Source organism: Carassius auratus, chromosome 35, assembly GCF_003368295.1.
Source record: "Carassius auratus strain Wakin chromosome 35, ASM336829v1, whole genome shotgun sequence".
Taxonomy (NCBI): Eukaryota; Metazoa; Chordata; class Actinopteri; order Cypriniformes; family Cyprinidae; genus Carassius; species Carassius auratus.
The window spans coordinates 4,977,455-4,999,914 of NC_039277.1; the positions used below are offsets into that span (position 1 = coordinate 4,977,455).

A 22,460-nucleotide genomic window follows, 5' to 3' on the forward strand; every position below is an offset into this window, starting at 1 on the left:
CCGCCGGCACCGCGGAGGAGATCACCCAGCTGGTGGAGGGCCGAGCAGCAGTGCGTCTGGGAACCGGATTTTTTTTTTTTCCTCTCTCCCCTCTCTCGTCCCTGTCGCTCCTCCTTCCATCTCCTTTTCTCTCGCCTCGTCTGTCCTACCCCCAGGTTCCTGCAGGTCCCCGTGAGCGGCCCCCCCGGAGGGAAGGGGGGGGGGGGGAGTAGAGCGCAGTCTCGAGGGTACCCCCCGGCCTGCGAGGGGCGATGGGGGTATGTGACGAGTGGGGCGGGGCCGAGAGACGTGGGCACGAGGAGTGAGGCCAGGTGTAGTGATTGGAGATGAGCTGCACCTGCGCCCCACCACCTGTCTCGAGTCCCACGTAGGAGATGGAAGGATATAAAACTGGAGTGACGCCCGTGAAGGACGAGAGAGGACCAGGCCTGGGACATTATTTTATGTTTGCTTTTTATTTTGTGTGCATCAGTCGTCCGTGAGGGGCTGATGCGCTGTTTTGTTGGTTTTGTTATTATTAAAGTGATTTTGATTGTGCGCCGGTTCCCGCCTCCTTAGTCCCGATGTATATGGAGTGTTAACATCGTTACAATATAGAATGCACTTCTTGACCAAAATGACAAAGTAATTAACTGCGACTGTTTTGTAAACACTAGATTGTAACGAGATGTTCAATGTATACGAACGTTTCCAACATGTTTTGATGTAGGCTAAAGCTGTGTATGTTTAGTTATGATTTGATTTTAGCCCAATGACACATACTGTACCAGGTTTTTGTGTGGGGGGCTGCAAAGTGGACAAACCAGTTCTGGGTTAGCTAGGGTAGTTAAAGTGTGATTGCGAGATGTAAATGTCCGGGTAAGATTAAAGCCATTTACAGCGTGAATGCAAAGTGACTTACATTGTAAACAATATAATTCCCAATATCCATATGTGTGCACAGAGGTAAATTGTTCAGGTCTCTGTGCCGCTGCAGGGAGCTCGTATGGGTCGATATTTTAGATGCCTGAGAGCTTCTCCAAATACCGCTGTTTTGCGCTTGGTGTGAGCTTGTTCCTGTAAGGTCCCCTTTCTTTCGCCTTATGTTTTTGCATTGCTTTACTCTCTTCCTTTTCTTTCGCGTATTCGTAGATCCTTCTCGATCTGTTCCGCCGACAAAATAAATGCGCAAAAATGAAAGCGCTCTGAAATGTTTAGTCGCGCCTCTGTGAAGTTCTGAAGGCATTGCCCCTGGCAACAGATAGCGTATCCTGCCATCATGGCCGACCGGCTCAGACCCCGCCCAAATCAACCCAAATCGGCACGTGACTCCTCACTCTCGATATATATATGAAATTAATTCTCTCTCTCTCTCTCTCTCTCTCTCTCTCTCTCTCTCTATATATATATATACATATATATATATATATATATAATATGTAAATGTTTTGTAGTATACTTTGCATGAAATAAATGTATTTCAAATACATTTTTCTATATTTATTTTTTTACTAGGGAAGGCCTAAGGGGCTGGGATTACTATTTTAGTAAAATTAATCACACTCAGTTAACAAATTTTAAGATTACAAATTACAATAACTGTACCATAGTATTTGCTTAAAAAATAATGTAATCTAAAAGATAAACAATATATTATATAATTCCTTTTCATCAAGTATTTGGGATATGAGTACATGATACCATTGAGTTCACTGTTTGTGGAAAGGAAGTAGATGCAAGCTTCTTTAATTGAGTTCCAGTGCTTAAGAGTCTGAGGCTTCGATGACGAAAGACATATACACTTCATCAGTGATCCATCTATCACTACAGACACAGAGGAGAATGAAAGACCTTCAGTCCGTCTGCTGGCCTTGGTTGCTGCTGATACGACCAGCAGGGAGGAAAAACTGCTTAAGTGACCCACTTCAGGAACCAGACCACTGACCCTTTCTCATAAGCAATGTCCAGAGACTTTAATAGAGTGGATCTCTTTAATTATTTACATATATAACATTTAGATAGAATAGAATAAAATATATTAGAATAGAATAGAAACAGCTTTTATTGCCAGACATGTTTACACACAAAAATTTGTTTTTGTGAGAGAAGCTGTATAACATTAATAGATATATCGCTAAAAATAACTTGTATGAACAATATAACTTGTATTTCCATTTATTTACATATTTAAAAAGCAGATGAATCACAAAGTAAAAATTTTGAATTTCAAAATGATTTGTACTCAACAATATAGTTTGAATTATAAAGCAGAGGTATTGCATTTCAAAATCATGATGGGTTTATTTTACTGTATGTACATATTGTTCTCTCGCAGATCCATTTTCCCTTATAAGAACATGAATAATTTTTCCAACCTGTTGAGGACATCTTAGCACATTCACCGTATGAATATGGATGCCCATAACTCCAGTAGCTGAAACAACATTTAAGCAGATTGTTTTATTTTCAGTAGACTTAGTATGATATGATACCAACTGCAGAAATGGTTTCAGGCTAATGTTCAGTTAAATTCAGTGATAGTGATTTCTCACCCATTTGCCAATGTTACACCATCAGTCCATTTCCACTCTCCTGATTTTTCCAAACCAATCCAAAATGTATCACTCCCAACAACCTTCCGTAAAAACTCCTGTTATGATGAAACAGAGATATATTGAATCTTTTAGTTGCATTGGCCGAGAGAGATCAATGGGCTGCAACTGAAGAAAACACATGCAAATAGAAAATAATTAAGGAAAAAATCTTCATCAGTTTGACAAACACGTGTGCTGCAAATAGTCGCAATGCAAGCAAATACCTTCCTCTCACCGAAAAATACAGAACAAGCAGTATTTGTCAACGTGTACAAAAAAAACCCTCAAAATTCTTGCTTTGTCACTCACATGTTCCTCTCTGCTGTTTATTATCACCAGATCTGCTCCTTTCTGTTGACAGTCTCGTCTGCTGTCACTCCAGCTCTTCCAAACAGATGAAATATAATAAAAGCTGAAGTTGTAGTAAATCCATTTCAAGTTCTCAGCAAGCTGATCTGTTTAGATATTAGTTTAGACATTTCTTTATACAGTATTCTCACTTGATGTTCAAGTCAGTGCTCATTTGGCCTTGAATGATAGACAGATGATCAGTTTTCAATGATTTCAGCAGAATAAATACAATTACCTAGTTCATAAAGGCCACATTGGAGTTCGTCAAACTTGTTTTTTATCTGCTCTCTTTCTTCTGTCAGGTTATTGTTGTGGTTCAGTATCTGCTCATATTTGGTAAGGATCTGCTCTCTTTCTTCAGTCAGGTTATTGTTGTGGTTCAGTATCTGCTCATATTTAATAAGGATCTGCTCTCTTTCTTCAGTCAGGTTACTGATGTGTGATAGTAACTGTTTTCTCTCGGTGGTGAAACACACACACAGCACTATTACAGCGGTCAGCAGAAGAAAACACAGCAGACACAAACACACTACAGGTGCTGTGTGCTTTCTGTTCTCCACTGAGACACTTCCTGTGAAAGACAGATATGTGTTAAATGTGTCTTCACACTTCTGCTTCATTATGACATCAAGAACTTTACTCTTGCAGTTTCAAGACAATAAGTTCAAATCTATGAATAGTTTGTTGTTCACACTTGATTTTAATTTATTAATTATTCAAGCAAAATACACATTTTGGCATGTGTGAAAAAGTGTAAGTACAATTACTTGTGGTTTTCTAAACACATGGCTTGCTGACCAAAACTGATGAGTTGATTCTCAGCGAAAATGTCATACTCTTCTTAACTTCTTAACGTTCTGTCATTGTGTGATCCATAGTTGTCAAAATTAGTTTGACTTACCTGTACATTCTATAATATGTAATGGAGTGCTTGTCATGTCTGCTAAACTGGCAAATACAGACCAACCAACCAAGTTGCCAAGCATTTATGTGCTTGCCTTAAATGTAATTTTCTTGCAATTTGTTGCAATGTTCACCATATATAACTTTACATGTAAGGAATGTGAAAAATTGACATGCAGATATAAATTTACTTGTTACACATTACTACAAAATGTTCACTGACAGTTTAGAGAATGTTAAGACAAATCAACTGAGAAAACTACAGTAATTCTTTCTGACAGTGCTAACGTGTATCAAATCAATTACATTACTACCTGTGATAACACTTAAGTATAGTGACCAATTCTCACTGTTAACTAGTTCCTTGTTATTAACATATTGGCTGTTTATTAGTACTTATAAACCACTTATTTTGCATGACCATTTGCATGACCATATCTACATTCCAAAACCTAAACTTAAAATCTACATTACTAACTATCAATAAACAATAAATTAAGAGTTTTTTAGGCAAAAATTAATAGTTAATGGTTTGTTAATAGCAAGAATTAGACCTTAAAATAAAGTATGACCCACCTGTGTGCTGAAGTGTGTGGTGTTTCTCTGTGTGAGATGGGAGATCACGATGACTGGCAGGATCCACACAGTCATAGATATCTACCATCATCTCCACTCTTTCTCCTCTCTCCTCAGTCCAAGTCATCGCATCATCATAAATAGCATGTGTTATCTCTGATCTCTCGGTGTTGTACATCGTATCTCTGTGTTAATCCTGTAGGTTGTTCTAGTTTTCATTTGTTTAGGCTTCACTGCTTTAGATTTCATCAGCCAGTCTTTAAAACTGAAGCTGGAACTGAACTAAAAAAAAACAAAAAACATGTTAGTGATCAAAGTGTGAATCATGTGACATTCGAGCTGCCAGGACAGGAAGGAGGAAGAGGTGACAATTTAAAACTAGGGTCTAAAGATAGATCATATACAGTCATGGCCAAAATATCGCCACCCTTGGTAAATATGACCAAAGAAGGCTGTGAAAGCTAATCTGCATTGTTAATCCTTTTGATCTTTTATTTCAAAAATTCAAAAAAATGTATCCTTTCATTGGATAATAAGAATTTAAAATGGGGGGAAATATCAGCATTAACATTCATGCAATCAGTGTACGATCCTAAAAACAGTATAGTGTTTAAGAAATACATTTTGACATAAAAAAAGTACTAGAATTGTGTAGAGAGATAAATAAATGTTTCACTTTAAAGCACAGGAAGTAGCTCATTTAACACATGCAACTTCATACCATAAAATTCACATTTATCGGGGAGATTCAATTACTGTTCTTAATCTTTACAACATCTTTGAAAATATCACTAGGAATATCGTCCTGATTTTCTTTGGTATAATTTGACACCTGCGGGCGATACTGGACCAACATGTGATCTGTGCCCACATACAGCAGCTGTGAACAGAGGAACATGTTTGCAGCAGACATCAGAAACATGCAGCAGCTTCACATGACCCTGTTCTTCTGTTGTTCTTCCACATTCATTATTTAATCATTCATTCATAAATACAAGCTCACATTCAACTGTATTAAAATAGGACATAAAACTGGTCAACTAAAAATCTATTTCCTGTCTTCTACTGCATATGTTTCACTTCACAGCCCTGACGGAAACCAAATAAACAAACCACAATAAACACTAAAGTGGTCACTAGCCCACAACATACATAAAGTACAAAACACACTTGTGCTGCCTCTATGGGCTATTTATATAAAAGAAACACCCATTAGTCTTTCACTTTTCCTCTACTGTTTTAAAGTCCCTGCCTCTTGCTTCTGCTTTTTGTTTCCACTCAACAGACATGAGTTTCACCCTCCTCATAATCTCTGGACTGTAGCATGTTTAGTCTGTCCACTATCTTATCTATTATGCAGTGTTAGTGTTTCCTCACATTTACATTTATTAATTCAGCTAATACTTTTATACATAGTAAGGAATGCGTGAAAATGTCTCCACAAATGAATTCTTTTGATATATTAATTAAAAAGTACAGTTTTTTGTGCTTTTTGTGTTTCATTACATATTCCCATGTTTTGTAAATATATAAGAAAGTTCTTATAAAGTGTTAAACCTTTGTGGTTTCATAATTCTTTTCTTCTTAATGCATATACTGTTGTTATGTCGGTTGTTTATGTTATTGCTAATAACCAAAAAACCCTTTAATGTGAAGGACAAATATCAGTCCGTGCTGAAGACATCAGTGCCACTAATGACCTCAGATCAGCACAGTCTCTCCGACAATGATTACGTCCTGACCAAAGCTTATTAGGGACCTTAATCATTAGAGGTCTGTTTAGGGGCTGATGACCCTCCATATGCAGAGTATGCATTTCTTAAAAAAAAAAAAATTGTTGTTGCAGAATACCAAAAAGATGTCTCATATATTCCAATAATTAAATGCATTAAGTAAATACAATCAAAATGGAACACTTTCAAAATTCTTTCAAATGGTTTAAAAAAAAAAAAAAAATATTTGATGATATTTACTTAAAGGGCTTAAGTCTTAAATGTTATGACATGATCTTTTTTATAAGTGCAAATTGGTCCTTATAGTGTTGCCTATCAAAACAAGAAACGCAAGGAAATCGGGTTTAAACATGCATTTCCTGCTTACCTGCTTCACTTACTTTGATTTTGAACTGGCCGAACTACTATTTTGAACTACTCTCATTCCCTCCCGCGTTAAAAGGGAAACAGGACACATGTCGAAATGGTACCATTGAATCCATGAGCTTTAACGGATGATTCAAAAAGAGGCACAAACTTAAAAATTCATTATACACGTTTTATTCATAGAGTACTGCATAAAAGCATCATACAGAAGTTTATTTCAAAATAAAAATTCATCTAGCACACATTTCATTATAGCTCACACAGTATCTCATCTGTCGAAGCTGCCACCTATTAATTGGACGTCCCTTTTCCCCGACAACATTTGTCAACTGCCATCTGTCTGTCTGAGTTCACCCCCCTCCATGTTTTCGTCTCCCCCAAAACACCCACCTCCCCCCTGAAAGTCTCTAATCAAGCTGCAACACTTCTTCTCAAGTAAGACACCCATCCCTCCCTCCCCAATCTTGAAGGTTTAGATAAGACAGACTGGCCACCAGGGTTCTTATCTCTGCCCCTCATTTACAAGTGCTTAAAGGACAAAAAATAAACAAGCGACTGAGAAAAACAACAAGACAGTAAGGAGCATGGTTAAATGCACTAATACAGTTTCAAAGAGTTTCAAGAGTCCATAAATTATTCTGCAACCCCTCCGTGGACCACCCACCACCCTGCAGCTCCATGAAAGTCTATGAAGCTCCAGAAGCAAATCTGGGGCCACAAGAGATGTAGAAGCGGAGGGCAACCAAAAATCTCTCACTCGTTCTCCCCAGCGTACACTCAACCCTGTCCCGCACGTCTGGAGTGCAGCTGAGGCTGAGTACTGCTTGTGGTCTCCAGGACAAACAGACTGTATCAAGTTCTTCACAATCAGAAAATTCCCCTTTGCAGTTCACAGAGTACCTATGTAATGTCCCGGGACGGGGGAAACTGGTTCCTCAAGTTCCCACAGTCAGATACAAAAGGAAAGTCTGCTTGTCCTCAAAAACAACGGAGTTACCTTTGAGTTCTTGTGAAGGATGTAAGAGTTCGAGGGTAGATGCTTACTTGTCACCCCAATTCTGCGTCACCCTTCCACTCACCTCCTCACACCTTAGTAGCCAGCGACTGGGCCTCTGTCTTCTGTGAAGAAAGGGAGCTGGCAGGACTGGCGTGAAGGGCTTTCTTCAGGTTGAGGAGGCAGAGGCACTGGGAGCGGAAGCGGAGGTCGAAGAAGGCGTAGAGGAGTGGGTTGAGGCAGCTGTTGACGTACGCCAAGCAGGTTGCGTAGGGATGAGCCAGAAGAAGGAGGTTCAGGAAGGTGCAGGAGTCAGGAGCCAGGTTCAGGTATGAAAGAGCGTCCATGGTCTTCACAATGTGGAAGGGCATCCAGCATGCAGCAAACACCACCACCAATGTGGTGATGATCTTGAGCAGGCGACGCTTGCGCTGGTCCTCCTTGCGCAGGCTGTTGAAGTGACGTGTGACGGTGCAGCCGATGAATCCGTAGCACACCATCATGGCCAGAAGGGGGATCAGAAAGCCAAGAGCGGTGGAGGAGATGCTGAGGCCGGCGATCCAAAAGGCCTCCTGGCCTGGTTTGCTCACCACCAGGCTGAAGTCCATGGCGCAGGAGGTGCGGTTGGTCTCGGCGTCGTACACAGTGGTGCGGAATAGCAGCGTCGGAGCTGCCAGCACACCTGAGAGGATCCAGATGGCAGCCAGCGAGGCCTGCATGTGTCCTCTGGTCCGCAGCTGAGTGCTGGTGAGGGAGTGAACGATGGCCATGTAGCGGTCCAGGCTCAGGCAGGTGAGGCAGAAGACACTGGCGTACATGTTGAGCAACACCACATAGCTGCTGACCTTGCAGAGGGCCACGCCAAAGGGCCAGTGGTATCCCAGAGCGGTGTAGACAGCCCACAGTGGCAGGGTCACCACAAAGGTCAGGTCAGCAAGAGCCAGGTTTCCAATGTAGATATCCGCAGCTCTCCGTTTGGACTGGGACCTCCATACGGTGAAGATGACCACACCGTTCCCAGTGAGGCCAAGGATGAAGATGAGCATGTAAAGCACAGGAATCAGCGAATATGACGGTTCCCACTCGTCAAAGTCACACATTGAGTTGTTTACTGCCTCGTCGTAGTCGTCTTGGCTATAGTCAGCAGTCATGTTGTCCATGGCATTCATTCCTCCAAAGATCTTTCAGTGTTTAAAGTATCAGCGATCTAAATGATCACAGAGAATGAGCTTGTGATGTGTTCAGGTCAGAATGTGCTTTCAGCTGGACAAACAGTGGCTTTTAAACCCTCAGGATATCCCCTCCCCTCCCCTCCTCTCACCCCTGACCCCGCCCCTCTCCCACAGCGACCCCCCGCCCCCCACAGTCACACACACACCCCTCCTCTCACCCGAAATCGAGCTTCACACTGCAGCCTCCAGGAAAACCATCTGATTACTGAACGAAATATTAAAAACACGAATATTTACAAACAGAATTGCTGAAAAACAACAGGGACATTCACAAAACGGACATCACAGTCATGAAATAATAATGATGCTACAAAAAAAGAGGATAGAGTATGATACAGCTGGTTTTTTTTATATATTTTTTTATGATGGCTGTTTATAGCGAATAACTAGTATATATATAAATGTTTATAATATATATATATATATATATATATATATATATATATATATATATATATATATATATATATATATATATATATATATTGTATAGCCTACACAAGCATATAGGTTTATATATTTACTTTTCGGGAGTTTTATTACTTTTCAAATGAAACATCTGATCGATCTGACATGTCAGGACCTGTGTTTTTGCCCTGCACGGATAAATTGTTATTTTAATGAACAGATAGTGGATGTGTGAACAACGGTCTATTAGTTGGACGATTCGATGGATCTAATTTCCATTTCAATGCGTTTGACATTCTGCCCTCACGGACTTGCCCGAGCAAGATCTCATATTTCCAAATCAATCCGAAAAATGAAAGTGGAGCATCAACAATGCAAGTCATAAACATTTCTTACGAGTTCTTACTGCTTTTCTCAGACTGAAAATTACGCGCCGTTGCACATAACTTATTGTAGGATAATAACTACACAATAATATGAACAAAATGCCCATCATCCGCGTTTTTTATCGAATTATTTTACAGAAATGTTTAAGAAATAAATAGTACACTGCCAGTGTCAAATAAGAATTGCATAGTGAAAGTAACTTTTCATAACTCATATTTTGTGCAGAACAGTTTCTTATAATACAAAATGGATATATTATATGATACTGTATAATTATTTTAAAATATATATTTTATAGAATTAAAGAACATCAAAATCAAGTCTTTAACTATATTTAAAATTCATTAGATATCGGGAGGATTCAAAAGAAATCAGGAAGATTCTATCTATCTATCTATCTATCTATCTATAAAATAAATTAATTAATCAAAGGATAAATAAGTATCAGGAAAGTATTTGTCTGCAGCAAAGACTGGATTTTAACATTGTGAAATTTTATTTATTGTCAGTTACTTTTATAAAAAAAATCACAATGCATATTATTTGTAAATTATTAAGTGAAAGTTACTTAATTTTTTCATTAGACATTATTTAGTTTAGTAAACACACACACACACACACACACACACACACACACACACACACACATGTTTGTTTTTGTGAAAAGTGGGGACATCCCATAGGTGTAATGGTTTTTATACTGTAGAAACTGTATATTCTATCGCCCTTCACCAACCCAAACCCTCACAGGAAACTTTGTGCATTTTTACTTTCTCAAAAAAACCTCATTCTCTATGATTTATAAGTGTTTTGAAAAATGGGGACATGGCTTATGTCTTCATAAGTCACCCTCTCCTTGTAATACCTGTGTCATACCCATGTCATTATACAGAGTTGTGTCCTGATATGTCACAAAAACATGCCCACAAAACTTTGTCAACTTTTATTAGAACATTACACATAACATCAGCATGCTGTAAAATTACCCAGCTCCAGAAAATCAGTCAGATAATTGCTACACAATTATCCCACCTACTTCATGTCCTTATGCAAGGTGCAGTCCAAAATATAACTTGTCTTATGTTTGCATCATATCTATAAACTTCATAAGTATTACATGAAAATTTAAGTGTTTTTTTTTTTTTTTTTTTTTACTGGCGGGGGAAATTATTTAAATGTATAATCATAGGTCAACAAGAGAAAGAGATCAGTTAGGATATATGTTAGACAAAGACAACAGCAGAGAGGCAAGGCTTCTTTCACAGAGGAAATCTCACTGTATCAGTCGGAGCACTTGGCTCAGCAGTATTACTGTCTGAGAGTGAAGAAGCAGACGGGAGGTTTCACTCGGCACCCTTCCTCGTCTCTCAGCGATGAGGCGTCAGAGGCGCCGAGGACCTGACCCGCTCAGACACAACTATCCCTCCCTGACCCCATCCTACACACACACAGGAATGGGACGGGAGGCTGCAGTGTCTTCAAGTTCAAGACTTGTGACATCATTAAAATGACTCAACATGTGCTGGTAATTTGTGGTTGCTGGCTGGCGAAATTTCTATAACTACCTCTAAACATTGTGCATATAGACACAAGCTCTTTTTGGTAGTTTTGAGCAAGAATTTAATTTAGATTTAAATGTGCCTCCCATTACAGAAACACTCCACGGCTCCAAATGGGTGTTTTTCACATAGATGGACCATTTTTGAGTGAAGTTCTTAAAAGTGGAGAACCTTTGAATAATCTAAAGAGCTTTTTTCCACTGTAAAGAACCTTTTGTGTAATGTGAAAATTCCATGGATGTTAAAGGTTCTTCATGAAACCTTTGATTCCCATAAGGAACCTTTACTTTTAGGAGCGTAGTTAATTTTGATATGTTCTTTAGCACTGCTAAAAACTATTGTTATCTGGATCATGCACTCCCCCTCCAAATGCACACATCACAGGTGGCACTGGACTTATCTCCCCTTGAATTTAACAGGATAGATATGATAACGGGACAAATGGTAAAGATAGATATGCAAATGCCTGACAAAAGCAACTGGGGGTCTAACAACTGCCAAACTTGTTTATTCCTCAGCAATTAAAACTTATTTCCGTAAAGTCTCAAGTGTCCTCTATCCAAAATAAAGTTTCTGATATCTGTTTCTAAATGGTGCAGCGTTGTTTAAATGTTTAATGGTGGGACTAAATCTGCTATTAGCATCTGTGGGCCTCACTTTTGACACATGACAGAGTTTGATGTGGTATTTGCATGCACAAACCATAGATGGAAATGAATGGCAAGCGCAGTGTTAGACCACACACACACACACACACACACACACACAGGCAGAGTGACAGAGCTCTCCGAGCAGCTGGATTCAGCGCAGCCTCTTTGATCCGCTGTGCCCAACCTCAGCCCTGGATAATAAGTGTCTGTGTTTTTCAGAAGTTATCCGACTCAATGTGCACTGCAAACGGACTGCTTAATGAGAACAAATGTGTACAAGGCATCTGTGTGAGAGCTGCACAGATTAAGGTGTGTATGTATATGTTTTAGACAACAGAGAAAGCACACCACCTGCCTGAGCCAGACGTTATTGTGCTTATTAATTTTCAGCTAAATTAAATCTTAACAAAACAGCAGTTGTCAACCATCAACAGTAATAGAACATTTTCCCCCCATTCATTTTTTTAAACGTATTAATGTATGATGGAAAGAAGTATTACTCTGCTCGAAACTGTTTTAGTACAAGAAGTCTGGGTTTTTACCATTGTAACAATAGAAAAAATATTAAGTTGTTGTCTAGAGCACAACTACTGTTGCCTTAATGCTTAATATCATTAATGAATAATTTTCTTGTCTATAAGATTATGATTGTATGTAAAGTGATGCATTACATTTATTTAAAATATATATTATTTCAGTGAATAAAAAATAAATAAATACAAATACAAATAATTTTTTTTAAAATGTAAAAAATACATACCCTGGCCTTGATAAAAATGAATTACATATTTTTATGGAATTAACTTCAAAATTATACAATTTGTCCTAAAATAAATAAACAAATACAAAAACAAATGAGTAATTCACAAGGCACTCAGTTACGTGAAACTGAAATTTTGTTAAGCTAAAAATATTATAAAGCCATAAAAAGCCTTCCAAGTCCACATATAAATTCCCTTCTGAGGGTTTTCTTTGTTAACTGAAGATCTCCTCTATTTTACTTTCTATTTACTTAGTTAGTTAGTTAGTTAGTTAGTTTTTAGTTAGTTAGTTTTGTTCAACCTGATCTCATGGCAATTCGTAGATTTTTCACAAGGTGGCTTATTCATACGAATTCGTACCACCACACTTGTACAAATTCATACGATTGTTGCCAAATCGTACGTATTTTACGAGTTGCACAATTCATATGAATTTGTACGAATGACCTACACCTAACCCCGCCCCTAAACCTAACCGTCACTGGGGTTTAGACAAATCGTATAAAATCATACGAGTGAGGTCATACAAATTCGTACGAATAAGCCACCTCGTAAAATACGTACGAATTGGCCGTGAGATAGCGTTGGTTTTGTTACACAATTTGTCTTCACAAACATCATAAAATACTGTATGGGTCCCACTAGCAACAGTGTTGACCATGTTAACTTTTAACCAACAACTAATAAATAAGTAAATGGCATCATAACACACAAACAAAAAAATGTATCTACGTTACTTGCCATGAATTGGTATTAATTGTCAGTATTGCGTTTAGTTTGATAAACATAATAATAGTTTGCATTCATGTATTTTTCCCACTGACTGGCATGATAAACCCGAGTGTGAGGAGGGTCTCGGTCTGTTTGATGTCTGATGATCTATGCCCCCCTGTGTCATGTGACAGCTGCATCTCTGGCATCACACACAAAGATTAAACTCAGAAAAGAGCTTAATTGATTTGCCTGTTGATTCTGAACCTGTAAAGTTGAGTGACACCACATAGACTCGTTTGTAAATGCATAAGCGTCCTCTTCACATGGAGAGGTGTGGCAGTCTTTTACGGCACCCCACCCGCGCTTCATTGACCGATCCTAACAAGAGTTTCTGACTCATTGACACCAGGACGCTGAGCAGCAGGGTCGGGTCAATGAACGAGTTCACACCTTGAGCCGTCGCATGACCACTTCTTTTCTCCCCCTGAGCACACTTTCCTTCTGCTTGGCAGTGTATTGAAGGTGTGGACGTTTGTTTTAAATACGCTTCAGTTACAGTTTCTAGTCAGGACCCGTAATAGATGGAAATGGGATCAGCAAGGGCTTAGGATCGGTTTGCACAGGATCGTATAGGATCAAGAGTGCAGACAAAATCCGTATACTCTTCCTGGAGACAGCAAGGAAACTAATATGTCACACATTAAGATCCTCTTAATTATCAAAAGCGTGTGGGAAGCTACTTTACATCATGACGGGGAAGCTAGCTTTAAAATAATTTAAACCTGTTTAAAATGCAGTTGAAACTACTTATGAAAAGAAGCTATTGCTATATAAATGGGGACTATCTTTTAAAATCACAATTAAATGATATAATTGATACAATCAGAGCAGTGTTTATAGTAAAAACAACAGTATGCAACTGGGTTTAATAAAAGTAAAAAAAACCTTTGTGTGTTACAGTAAATGTTTTAAACCAATGTAAGTGTGGACCAGAAGCGAATGCAGGTTCCTAAGTGCACCAGAGATGTGCTGCCGAGAAGGAGTATGAGTAAGGACTGTGTTGCTGCTCAGTTAAATCATAAGTTTTTAACTCCCAGTCATTTTAACTCCAGTTATGTCATTCACGATGCTTTATGGGATTGTAGTTCTTCCCTATATTAAAGCCGCAAATCACACAGTCTTGTACCTTTGTCTCTATGTCAGATTTTCTAATACTTTTTTGATTCAAATAAAAGTTTGTAATGATTTGATTCACTTCATAGCTGGTCGGTTTGGTTCATGGTTTATATATAAGTAACCAAACAGTTGATGGTAGTCATTGACTGGAATACTATGAGTTGATTAACTAAGTTAATTACTGTCAACTGATTGGTTAGCAACATTCTTTGAAATATATTCTACTGTGTTCAACAAAAGAAAGAATATCTACAGGTTTGGAACCTCTTAAGAGGTGAGTAATGGATGACAGGACTTTCATTTTTGGGTGAACTATCCCTTTAAGAACGGATACAGTTACACAAAATATAGCTAGCACAACTAACAGCCTGCTAATTTGTATAACTGAGCCAAAAGTATTGATGAAATTCTGTATTTAACAAACTACCTCACTACAAAAGAAAGAAAAAAATAAGAAAGAAAAACAAGGAATTCCGTAGAAGCAAAGAATCATTGAGTCAGTGAGTCATTTTTTTAAACTGTTTGAACAAACCAATTCACTAAATGAATCATTACTGTTTTTTATGTTTTTAAAAGAAGTTTCTTGTGCTCATCGAGGCTGCATTTATTGGATCAAAAATACAGGGGGGAAAACAGTAATACTGTGATATATAAACAGCATTTAGTTAAAATATAAATATTTTGTAACAATACCATTCAAAAGTTTGAAATGCAATGGGTCAGTTAATATTTTTCTTTCTTTTATTTTTATTTTTTAAGAAATTAAGACTTTTATTCAAGGATGTGTTAAATTGATAAAAAGTGATAAGGTTTATATTGTTATAAAATATTTATATTTTGAATAAATGCTGTTCTTTTTTATCATCAAAAACTCCTCATCACAGGTTATAAAATAAATATTAAACAGCACATCTAACATCTAACATTTTAGAATGATTTCTGAAGAATCATGTGACACTAAAGATTGCAGTTTTGACTGAGAAAAAAATAAGCTTTGACTCACAGAAATAGTTATTTTAAAGAAAGGTAAAAATAGAAAAACATTTTTGAAGAATTGGAATAATATTTCACAATATTATATTTTTGCATATTTTGCATATCTTTGATCAAATATGCAGACTTGATGATCATTAGGGACTTCTTTCAAAAACAAAACCTTTTTTCCCCAAACTTTTGACCAGGAGTGTATAAGTAAAAATATACAAATTTAAAAATTAAATATATAAATAAAAAGGTAAGGAATCATATTTTTATCACTGATTTTTATTGGAGGATGGGGGGGCCTAACATAAATTTTGCCTAGGGCCATCACAGTCTTCTTGTTGGAAGAAGTAGTTTGTTACTGGAAACCCTGCTCATTTTTTCCATGCTCTTCTGTAGTGTGACAACTTTGAGTTTTTCTGCCGTGTGAACTCCATGTTATCAGAAGTCATGAGTCATGAGTCGGGAGTTGGTTAGGTTCAGTATTATCTTTCCTAAGGAGCTCCGTTTGTTGGTGTTTTAAGAAAGCTTCCTTTCTGTGCTCGGGCTCAAAACACTAGATAAGCATTTGCCCCTCTGCTCTGTGAGTTTGTATTTAACGACCTGTCTAAAACATCGGATGCTAATCAGGCTGACATAACACCAGCACGTTTAACCTCCACACTAGACTTTCGAGAAGACTGGCCTTCTTTCCACATGTTCCCCAGCAGTGCTGATTTACAGAGCACCCAGTGCACACTATTGTCCGGCCCAATTAAATGAGCTGAAAGATGAGATCCGTGTGGTGTTGTTAGCAGTTAGCGGCTTGAAATTAGCTGTGTTTACTTAACTCTCTCTTATCTCTTGCCCCCAGAGAGCAGCGGTGTCACAGATCTCTCAAGAAAGCTGAGTGTCTTTTGTCCCTGCGGTGTATCTCCATGGATTGATTTCCTCCTCGCTTGCTGTTATATCGTTCCATGTGTAAAAGCGGCGCGCCACATTAAAGTGTAGGAAGTTAGCACTCAGTCTTGAGCTTTGATTTAATCACAGCCCGTTTTAAAATTAGATATATGCATTGAAGTGTGTCCAAACGTGTGGCGTCTCAGATTTTGCCCTCTTAATGGCTCAAGTGGAACGCTCAAAGGCCGAACACAGGCTTTGACAGGAAAAGCCATCTTGAGATGTACATGTGGCGGCTCTGACTGCTGCTAATGTGTCCGGCCTGTGTTTGTGGGTGACTCCTGTAGGCTCATTTGACCTTAGAAATCACTCTGCTGTTGCTCTTTTGTGATGGCCATTGTTTGGAAGAGGAAAGGTTGCTTCTGTTGTAAATATCTGGCACATATCAGGTGGGATGTCATCATCTATTGTTGCTACGCTAAAATTGAGGCTTATTCCAGCAAACAGGCCTGCAAAGTACCAGTAATTATTTACCATTACTAATCCTAACTACCAGCCCCAAACTCTTAAGTGATTTATTTTTTCATCACCATCACAGTATGTTTGGATTTCATATACTAGTAAAGTTCAAAGGTTTGGGCTCGGTAAGATTTCTCTTTTTTCTTTTCTTTTTTTTTCTTTTTTTTTAAGCTTTATTTATTTAATTTTTAACTGTAAAAATATTTTTTACATTTAAATGTTTTTTTGGGCCGGGGTCTATATATATATTTTTTTATTCAGTAAGGATGCATAAATCTGACACATTAGATTCATATTTTAAAGGGGGGGTGAAATGCTCGTTTTCACTCAATATCCTGTTAATATTGAGTAACTATAGAGTAGTACTGCATCCTTCATAACTCCAAAAAGTCTTTATTTTTATTATATTCATAAGAGAAAGATAGTCTGTACCCATTTTTACCGGAAAAACACGAGCGCCTAGAGGCGTGACGTGTGGGCGGAGCTAAAGAATCACGAGCGAGAGTAGGCTTTTGCGTTGAGAGCATGTGGAAGCTGTGACACAGATCCAGAGGCTGAAATTCAACAAGAGCAGCATCAGCAACAACGTCTCTATGTGGTATGTACTGAAACTGTATATATTTGCTTAGCGGTTTTGGAAAATGACTAAGTTCCACTTTATGTCGTCTTTTTTTTTTTTTAAGCTGTACATGTGGAAAGTGCAGTTTGATGACAACATCGCATGTTGTTTACTTGATGTGCTTACGCGCCGATAGCTAAGTTAACAACACAGAGATGCAGTTTTACTCACCGCCTGCGGTTCCAACACACGATCGTGACCCTTTTTCGTTTGGATTGCATCATCCTTAAGAAATAAACGATACGCAAATCCGTCGTCAAACTGGGCCTTGTTTGTAAAACAAGCTTCTTCGAAATGCAGGGAACAAACAAAAATACTTGCACAACTCCGTTGATGCTCTGTAAAAATAAACTCCATCCACTGGTCCCTTAATGCTGTTTCTCTTTTGGTAATCTGTGCAGGGTTATCTTGCCCTGGCAACCAAAAACACACTTCTTTTGTGACATTTCGCAACGCTCTCGCTCTGATCAGGCTGTGCTCAGCCTCTCAGTGCTCTGCTATACAGGAGTTTGTCTGTCCAGAAAACCCATTTCGATGTAACGGTGATAAACTGGCACATGCAAATCATGATATTCCAATGGAAAGCAAATGTTCAGGATTAGAATGATTGTTTCATCTGATTAATCCTGTTTCTCGTATCTGGACACACATGGCACACAAATAGCTCTGTTTCTAGAAAATGACCCATTGAAATAGCTCTGGTTTGTACAAACAGTACAGCTAAGATGCTCGGGCACACAAACACAGGGGCACAAATTTCCACAGCAGTTATCTTCATTTAGACACGGCACAATGGCTCCCAAGACACCACCGAGAATAAGTCTGAGCAGTGCAGGTTACGCTGGCAATCACTGCGGCACAAAACAGACACAGTGACCTATGGGCTGTCAGGAAAGGGCCTGTCAGGATGTGTCCTGCGTTTGTGTTGGCCCTCTGAGACAGAGGACACGCTTGTTTTGACTCTGCAAGTCTTCAGCTTATTGATAAAGCTCTTCCTTACACCAGTCAATGTGGAAGAAGAAAATGGTTGGACTGGACTAGTGGAAAAAGAGTTGAATTAAGATGATTTACTTCAGTAGAGTTTGGTTTGTGCATGATGCTAAACTATAATTTCATCAGAATGTTGTTTTATTGTGTCAGTTATATGTATAATTGAAATTTCTACAGCTTTGTTGCAATCTTCAATGAATATATTTTTTTTACGTGGATCATTGCAGTGCATTATGGGATTGGCTTCTCTGCAAAGGATGCATGCAGTACTGCCTTAGAGTTACTCAATATACCGCCAACAGTTAGTCAATTGCCGAATATTTGTATTAGTTTGTGAGCATAATTCAACAGTGTGAAAAGTTGAAGTTCAAATCAGCCTAATTGATCTTTGCTGAAGAAAATGCTAATCGTACTGCACGTGTCCTTTCACGCATATGCCATACAGCGTTCACATAATGAATGTGGGCTTCACAGCAGCTGGAACACAATAAACCATTGTCCACAAAAATCAGACTCTTGCTTGCCATATGGTTTTGTAATCAATCTTTACCAAAATGTGCTCTTAAGTGGCTACCCGTTGTGCACAACATCAGTGTCTACTCATCCATCCTACTCACTGCCAGGACACACACACACACACACACACACACACACACACATGCGATCTCTGACACACAGATGTATGACATCATTGCCTCATTAGGACCCATTGTTCACGTCCAAACTCTAGAAGCACATGGAGTGTGCAAGGTCTTTGCTTTTCAAAGGCTTTTTTTTTTCATTTATAACAAGTTGCTAAGAAACATTTAAAGGAGTAGCTCACCCAAAAATGAAAATGTGTTTTTTTTTTATGGAAAAAAAAATTAATCAGTTATTCAGAAGTGGAAACAGATATTTCTTTCCATATTGTGATGTATATTCGAGTGAAACGGATTATCAAAAAGGAAAGAAATACAGTGCACAATAAACTCTGTTTTGTGTCTCTTTACTGTGTCGTTACAGATCGCTGTAGCACCTCAGTATAACCAGCACATGACCCCTTCTCTTCCTCTTTATTAGTTATAGCATGGAATAATATTCATTTAGCAGATGTTTTTATCAAAAGTGACTTACAAATGAGGACAATAGAAGCAATCAAAATGAACAAAAGGGCAATAATATGTATACTGTTAGTGCTAGGACAAGTCTTGGCTAGTTTTTTATATAATAATAAATAATAAATAGAGAGTGCTAGAGTTCAAAAGTCAAATGAAGATGGAAGAGAGGTGTTTTAGATGTTTCTTGAAGAAGTCTAAGGACAGAGTTGAGCAGGTCATTCCTCCAGCAGGGAACAGTTAATGTAAAGGTCTGTGAAAGTGATGGCAGTATAATGCCCTGTTCTCTTGCAGAACGCAAGCTTCCAGACCAGCTCACAGAAATCTGAAGTAGTGAACTCAGAGCCAGTGGTGGTGTACTCCAGTCTCCAGTGTCACATGATCCATTAGAAATCATTCAAATACACTGATTTGCTGCTCATTCAAACATTTAGTATTTTCAATGTTAAAAAAACAACTGTGCTGCTTCATGTTTTTGTGGAAACTGTGATATTCTTTCCACAATTCATCGATTAATAGAACATTCAAAAGCTCAGCATTTATTTAAAATTGAACTATTTGAATTTCTGACAGTCTTCTTTTGATCCATGAAATGCATCCATGCTGGATGAAAGCTTTCCAAGCATTTACAGTGATCTAGTTATGTCTTACTTGAGGGAGCTTTTTAAGCAAATGTCTAGGGATCGTGAGAAGATGCAGACGTCCAGAGCGTCCAGACACACTGCTCGGAGGAAACTCGTATCACTGCTCCCACATCATCTTCAGTGTGTGCATGTCTGATGGTTTCTAAGCTTTCACACACTTATACCATGTTAAACACCATGTTTTACCACATTCACAGTAATTATCCCTTAATGAGTATGTGTGTGTGTGTGTGTGTGTCCTGTATCTGCATCCATGGCTTCCTCACTGAGGACAGAGGGTTTCAGGGACGGGAAGATAGGAGACGGTAGGGACACGAAGCAACAATGGCAGGAAAAGCGTCCAGATCAAATAGAGATTAAGACAAAAAAAACATTCCTCAAATAAACACTAAACACACTCCTTTAACACGCTCAAAGTCCCACTGCATGCCGTCTCATTTAGACGGAGATGGAGTAAGAGAGTAGGGCTATTGATTTAACACATTTACTCTTAGTACAATTAATTCTGAAGTTTTAATGACCCATGGAAAGAGCATTTTGCAAGTCTACATTCAGCACAGCTCCAGCTGTGACAAGCAAGACCTCTCCGGTCAAACTAGGGGAAAAATAGAGTTTTTCCACTGACACAAATAAAATGTTGCACAACCTACTGCAGAGACTAAACTTATGCATTATTTCGACCAACTAAATGATCAAATCTGCAGACACACACCCAAAGACGTGCCTGTAAAGCTGTAAATAATAAACAGTGAGCAGCGAGGTCGACTGAGCGGGTTGTTGATCCCCGAGTCGTCCTGGAGCAGGAGTAAACAGCCCAGTTCCTCTTCCTGCCCTCTGTCCACAGTAAAAGCATCTGTTTGACCTCTGACCCTGACCTGACAGAACCAACTTCCTGACCCACACGGACTACTGGATGTGTCCATGCCAGCAGCGTCCATCACCTGAACTAACAAACACTGCTACACACAACTAACACACAATCGACTTTACTTAAGTGGATTATAATGGCATCTTTATGGCAGTGTAAGCAGAGAATACTGATTTATAAAATAGTTTTGTTTTACACAATGGAAAGATTGTCTATTAAAATGTATATATATATATATGCAGTATGAATATTCATCAGGCTTCTCTTGTGAATGTCCTGAAACTGTCCTTACTTTCTTACTGTCCTGAAATAAATAAAAGAACAAACATGCGCTCTGCTCTTTTGTGACAACATGCCCCAATATGAATCTACTAATAAATAGCCTACTTTAGGTTTCTCTGCAACATTTAAAGTGAATTATAAAAAACACAATATAGATTAAAAATATTTATTTTGAGTATTTATACTGTTTTGAAAGTGGTTTTAAAAGAAGTTGCTAATGCGGCTGCATTTCTAAATCAAAAATAAAAACAGTAATGTTGCAAAATAGTATTACAGTTTATTTTAAATTTAATTAATGATAAAAAAAAGTAAATGTAACTTTCCCAGTTCTATTATTCATTTTATTATGCTAAAATCATTTCTGATTATAATCAATGTCGAAAACAGTTGCTGCTTCATATTTCTGAGGAAACTCTCATCAATTTCAATAATAAACTGATTTGCTCTTTCTTCAAAAGAACAGCATATATTTGTTTAGAATTAATTTAGAAATATTTAGTACCATAAATGACTTCACTGTCACTTTTGATCAATTGAATGCATTAAAGTATTAATCTTATATTCAGATGGGTGTCCGCACACAATGTTCACACATGGATAAATTCATATTGTGATTCTCGAGGTGACTGTATCATGTGTTTTCTGGGTGAGTGCGTGGTTAAACCTGTGAAAAATGAGGGAACTTTTTTTGTGAGCAAACTGGAACGTGTGTGAAAACAGGTAAATTGTGTTATAGGTTGTCTTCGTTTCGAAAACTGAAATTTGGGCTAAATGAATCGGTTATATTGTTATATTTCTTCCATGAGATCATCTGCAAATACACACAACACAGCTTACAGGACGTCCATCTGGTCCTTTTCAAAGTCCGTGACACTTCTGATTTTATGCCTTCTGTGTCAGAAACAAATGACAGAATTTAGCTTTTCAGTGATGTAATCTTTTGACAAGATGGTTTATTGTAAAATGACAGTAAGCCTGACAGGAAATGAGCGCCAGTGACTGAGCGGAGGAGAAAAGAGTAGCAAAAAATATACAAAAGTAAGGAGCACAAAAGGAGGAAGAAATGGGACAGCCACACAGTTGTTCCGTACCATCGGACATCCGCTGCACCTCATGCAGGAGAGGGGCTTTCTGTCATAAATAATCACAGTGTTTCCTACAGGACGGTTTATGAGCTTTCCCCACACTGCTCAAGTCCCCA

The 22,460-nt window shown here is 38.3% G+C and overlaps 2 protein-coding genes across 3 annotated transcripts; both read right to left on the minus strand.

Moving 5' to 3' along the window:
* Positions 1–2,089: 2,089 nt before the first annotated feature.
* Positions 2,090–5,720, minus strand: LOC113054101 (C-type lectin domain family 9 member A-like). Of its 2 annotated transcripts, XM_026219418.1 has the most exons (6): positions 5,125–5,720; positions 4,404–4,685; positions 3,160–3,495; positions 2,883–3,028; positions 2,532–2,629; positions 2,090–2,413 (listed from the first exon to the last, which is right to left on the minus strand). In XM_026219418.1, the coding sequence occupies exons 2-6, from the start codon at positions 4,579–4,581 to the stop codon at positions 2,269–2,271; spliced, it is 903 nt and encodes a 300-aa protein (XP_026075203.1). In that variant the 5' UTR covers positions 4,582–4,685; positions 5,125–5,720; the 3' UTR covers positions 2,090–2,268. The 2 variants fall into 2 exon arrangements, with proteins under 2 accessions (XP_026075203.1, XP_026075204.1); XM_026219419.1 differs by lacking the exon at positions 2,090–2,413 and having other exon boundaries at positions 2,420–2,629; positions 5,125–5,719.
* A 940-nt stretch (positions 5,721–6,660) lies between these two features.
* Positions 6,661–8,763, minus strand: LOC113054100 (apelin receptor B). Its single transcript, XM_026219417.1, has one exon. The coding sequence runs from the start codon at positions 8,663–8,665 to the stop codon at positions 7,586–7,588; it is 1,080 nt and encodes a 359-aa protein (XP_026075202.1). The 5' UTR covers positions 8,666–8,763; the 3' UTR covers positions 6,661–7,585.
* Between the last annotated feature and the right edge of the window lie 13,697 nt (positions 8,764–22,460).

Excerpts from the sequence above, each read along its gene's own strand:
- LOC113054101 (XM_026219418.1), bottom strand. The coding sequence starts at position 4,581 with ATGTACAACACCGAGAGATCAGAGATAACACATGCTATTTATGATGAT. Across the intron at positions 2,630-2,882 it reads TAAACAGCAGAGAGGAACAT|GAGTTTTTACGGAAGGTTGT; the intron begins GTGAGTGACAAA and ends TCATCATAACAG. Across the intron at positions 2,414-2,531 it reads GGTGTAACATTGGCAAATGG|CTACTGGAGTTATGGGCATC; the intron begins GTGAGAAATCAC and ends ATGTTGTTTCAG.
- LOC113054100 (XM_026219417.1), bottom strand. The coding sequence starts at position 8,665 with ATGAATGCCATGGACAACATGACTGCTGACTATAGCCAAGACGACTAC.